Source organism: Medicago truncatula, chromosome 3 (genome assembly GCF_003473485.1).
Source record: "Medicago truncatula cultivar Jemalong A17 chromosome 3, MtrunA17r5.0-ANR, whole genome shotgun sequence".
Lineage (NCBI taxonomy): Eukaryota > Viridiplantae > Streptophyta > Magnoliopsida > Fabales > Fabaceae > Medicago > Medicago truncatula.
Window position 1 is genome coordinate 11,136,252 of NC_053044.1, and position 4,913 is coordinate 11,141,164.

The 4,913-nt window shown below is 39.5% G+C and overlaps 1 protein-coding gene across 1 annotated transcript; it reads right to left on the minus strand.

The window, feature by feature from the left end:
- Positions 1-3,560: 3,560 nt before the first annotated feature.
- Positions 3,561-4,299, minus strand: LOC120579652 (RNA polymerase sigma factor sigD, chloroplastic). Its single transcript, XM_039832261.1, has 2 exons — positions 4,091-4,299; positions 3,561-4,000 (listed from the first exon to the last, which is right to left on the minus strand). The coding sequence occupies exons 1-2, from the start codon at positions 4,274-4,276 to the stop codon at positions 3,722-3,724; spliced, it is 465 nt and encodes a 154-aa protein (XP_039688195.1). The 5' UTR covers positions 4,277-4,299; the 3' UTR covers positions 3,561-3,721.
- Positions 4,300-4,913: the final 614 nt, after the last annotated feature.

Below are 4,913 nucleotides of genomic sequence, written 5' to 3' on the forward strand. Positions count from 1 at the left end.
GAGAGATAATTTGGTTGGTTGATGAGTGTAGGTTGAAAAGCGTACGAGGTTTGACAATACCGTGTTGTGAACGGGTTCTCATTTGAGGTGAATGAGGTGCTGAAGGGGAAATGGATGTTGGAATCGGTGGAGAAGAGGTGGTAGGTGTAGTTTGTGGAGATGAGGTCGTTGTCTGGGAGGCAGAAGATGTTTGAACTGTGGGTGTAGGTTGTTGGGCCGAGGAGGTTGGTGAGAGGGGAACACTTGTGTGGTTTGTGGTTTGAGGGGTAGGAGTTTGTTGGGCTGCTGGTGATGGTGATTGGGTGGCGGTTATGTTGGGAGAGGGAGTTGCTGGATATGTGGTGTACAAGTGTGAGGGAAGTGGGGGGATTATGCCATCATCTAAAAAATTATAGTCAGCCGTTGTAGGAGCATTCATGGTGGAAAAGGGAAACGTATTTTCCTCAAAAATGACATGTCGAGAAATAATGATTATACGACTTGACAATTCATAACACTTATAACCTCTATGGTTAGACGGATATCCTAGAAAGACACATGGTGTAGACCGAGGTTGGAGTTTATTCCTAGTGGTGGACGGAATTAATGGATAGCAAAGACATCCAAAAACTCGGAGGTGTGAATAAGACGGGTATTTTTGGTAGAGAATTTTGGTGGGTGATTGGAGAGTGAGTTTCTTATTTGGAAGTATGTTGTGTAGGTAAGTGGCCATTTGAAGAGCATGGTGCCAGAAAACTGGTGGAATAGAAGCATGGGCAAGGAGAGTTCGAATTATATTATTGATTGTACGAATTTTTCTTTCGGCTTTTCCATTTTGAGGGGAGGTATGAGGACAAGAGAATCGAAAAGACATTCCATTTTGTTCACAAAACTTATGAAAAAGAGCATTATCGTATTCCTTGCCATTGTCACATTGAAAACATTTTATTTCACGTTCAAATTGTGTTTTAATGTGAGCACGGAATTGTAAAAAAATGGAATGTACTTGTGATTTGTTTGAGATTGGAAAAGTCCACAAAAAATTAGTAAAATCATCAAGAAATAACACATAGTAACGATGCCCTCCGGAGCTTAATACCGGAGAAGTCCAAAGATCGCTATGAACAATGTCAAAAGGCATACAAGTAAATGACAATGAATTGTAAAAAGGTAATTTTATTTGTTTCCCAAGTGGACAAGAGTGACAAAAGAAATAATTTTGAAACTTATTACATAGCAAAAGTTTGTTTCGATGAAGAGAATTTAAGATAGGAGCTCCTGGATGTCCTAAACGACTATGCCATAACTCATTAGATGAAGCAGCAAAGGCGGATGGTGGTAGTGTTGTGTTTGGTCTTGTGGGAATAGGGTAAAGGTCGCCAGAACTGTTACATCTCATTAAAAGCGTTTCTGTCTGGAAATCCTTCACAGAAAAACCAAGATAATCAAATTCAACAGAAACGTCATTATCGATTGTAAATTTTCTGACAAAAACAAGGTTTTTGATAATTTTCGGTGCATGCAAAACATTGTTTAAGCTTAGGGAATTGGGTAAAGATGCATTACCACAACCAATTACAGGAATATGATGACCACTTCCAACAGTAATATTATTACTTGTATTAAAATAAGATGTGAGATTACCTCCATTGCCCGTCATATGAGAAGTCGCCTCGCTGTCCATATACCATTGATCATCAGGAGGAGAGATGGAGAAAGTATGCATAGCAGCTTGGATGTCAGTCGGAGCATAATAAGATGAGCCTTGCTGACTGTTCATATGAGGTGGAGCAGTTGCCATGTGAGTTTGCTGAGGTTTAGGACCTAGTATGCCTGTTTGTTGATGGGGAGCACCAGTTGTCGGATATGGACACGGTGGATTGGCCCATGGCTGCCATGGATATGCCCACTGCTGCTGTCTGGGATATGTGGGAGTGGTCCACTGAGGCTGCAGAGGCTGGGAATGACCTCCACCACGACCATTGTTTCTACCCCTGCCACGGCCACCACGACCAGCACCACTGTTGTTGTTGCGGTGGTTGCGCTGCTGAGAAGGAGTTGCTGAGTCCGCGTTATCATCAAGAGATGATACGAAAGCAGAGTTGCTGATGGAATTTGCTGCTTTCTTTGCTTTAGCCGTTTCTTCCAGGATAATCATAGAACGAGCTTTGTAAAAAGGTGGAAGAGAGTCTCCATGACGGATTTGTGATCCCACCGTAGCATACGCATCTGTCAGGCCAGAGATAAGTTGAAGAACAAGCCTTTCGTTAGACACTGGAGCACCAACATTAGAGAGTTGATCAGACAGGGATTTGAGATGTTGACAATAGGTGGATGCATATCAGGAAATTGTTCCATATGGACATTAGAAAATTCTTGCTCTAGGTAGAGAGCCCGAGAATTTTTATTGTCAACATCTCAAAGGTGCCGTATATATGCGGAACACATAACAAGGTAGGAACACCAAAAATCCATATATATGAGGAGCCTCTACCCAAACACCCCAAAAACCAAGAGGCCTATAACAGCACGACCAAAACCTTTCAACCGGCAAGTTCACAACCGAAAAACCAGAACCCCAAACAGGCACAGAACGGAATCAACAAAAGCTCCCAATGGACAGACAGCGTGCTAGCAGAAACAAACCAGAAGAAGGGTAGAAACCTGCACAGCCGCAACCCACAACACTACTGCAAACAGGCGCAAAACAGCCATACTGCAGTAGCTGAAAGCAGCAACAGCAGCACCAAAAAATCTTCCAGTCACGCCATCTTCGCACACCACAGCCCAAAAACAGCATCTCAAAAATTACCTCAAGGCAAGCCTTCGGATTCCACTTCCATTCGTAAAGCATACAAACCGAATTTTGATCCGAGTCAACAACCAACACCAAGATAAAACTTTAATCTCTTCTATAACTTCCCCTACCTCCCAACTCAAGTTATTGAAAAAAAAATTATTTCTAACTCTCCACATAAACCAAATAGTAGTATGCCAAACTCGCCAAAGACCCTTCCGGATTTTCTTATTTCGTTCCGTACCACTCCAACACTCCCAATGAATGAAAAAATTAGGCGAAGTTAAAAAAGAACAGCCGAACCACCTCATCACCTTGGAAACCAAAAAGAAAAGGTACCATTATTGTTCAAAGCACCTTCATTATATCTTGATTTCAATACAATATTTTGGGCAAATACCTCCAGGGGTAATTAAGTTTAACGTTTATGCTGGATTAATCTTTTAAATTTTTTAAGTTTCAAATTGGTTCTTTAAGTCGTATAAGGTTCTCAACGTTATCTTTTTCCATCCAAATCTGTTAAACGACCCCAGAGATATTTGGCCCAATTTTTTTAAAAACTCGGTATCCAGCCTAAGACCGACTAATTTGAGGGGTCCAATCCCACTGTCCACTTGCGTAGGTCCCATTTAAAGCTAGAGCAAAGCTTTGTATGGACTAGCCCGGTGAAATTGGGACCAAGGAGAATTGAATCTGAGACTTTGAGAGAAGCACACTCCACTCCAAGGTCTCAAGCCAATACCACTAGATCAACCCAAGTGGGATAATTTCAATTTTTTTTAGATTGAGAAAAGAGAAATTACTATTAATAACTGTAGTACTGATTGTCATTTTACAACTGTGTCATTTGAGATTTGCTTTTACCACTGATTGATACATTATGGACATATCCTATATTTTGCTTTATGTTCCTATTCATAAATCTTAATCAGAAAAACATTTTTTCTAAACAACATAAAACTTTAGACTATCTACAATAGTATTTTGTCGCAATTTTGACAATGCAATGCCATGAATCTGTCTGATTCTCTCTCTTGATAGTTTCAACAGCTTTCCTATCTCCTCAAAAGACAAAGGGGTCTCTCCATTGAGTCCAAAGTATAATCTTACAATCTCTTCTTCTCTTTTGTCAAGTGTGTTAAGAAGCTTCACAACCCCTTGCTTCATTAGCTGCCTCTCAACCATCTTCTCTGGAATCATTTCGACTGGTCCTGGTATAATCTCCTGCATTATATCACAGTAAACATTATGACTAATAGCTCAGAGTTTGTAGTTTATACTTAATCGCCTAAAATACGAATGAAATTGTCGAACCTTCAGTATTAAGTTGCTCTGATCGGTTATAGATCTGTCCAATGAAATTGGTTGTCTGCTCCTTTCAGAAACAAGTTTTACAGTTGAAACATTCACATTGAGAACCTCAGCAATTTCATTATATGTCGGCTTCCGCCTTAGTCTTCGTCTTAAGACATTGTTAGCCTCTGCGATTTTTGCAACCATTCCATACTTTTCTCCCTATAAATAACAAATTAACCAAACATTCATAATAAACGGTCTACTTCTTAAATCTTCTAGTAGTCTACTGTAGAAGCATTGCATAGTAAATCAAAAGAGACTATGAAAATTGTGATAAGTAAGAACCTGTTTACTTTCTAACAAAATTTTCAATTTCTATTTACAGTGTAGGTGGTCCAGCATAAACCTTATTAATTTTTCCAATTTTAACCCTTTGATATGTTTTAAGAAAGGGGACCGTTGGATTGTGAAGGTCCATTGTATCTTACAGTGAACCAACAGAAACTATTTTTTCTTCCCTTTCTTCATCTTCTTCCCTTGTGTACTTCATCATCTTCATAATATTCATGAAAAAAACCCAAAAAAATAAAATATTTATCAAACAAAACACTTTTAACCCTTCCCTTTCCAGTTTCCCTCTCTCTTTCTCTCAGAACCCTTTATTCTCTCTCTCAAACCCATTCCTTCATTCTAACTCAGCTCAATTGAACCAATCTCAATCCCTCTCTCTCAATCGAACCCACGCACACCAAATTCAATAACAACTCTAAACCCAATCGCAGCTCAACATCAATTTTCAATTCAATAACTCAAAAATTGATATTGAAGATGAGTTCAAACA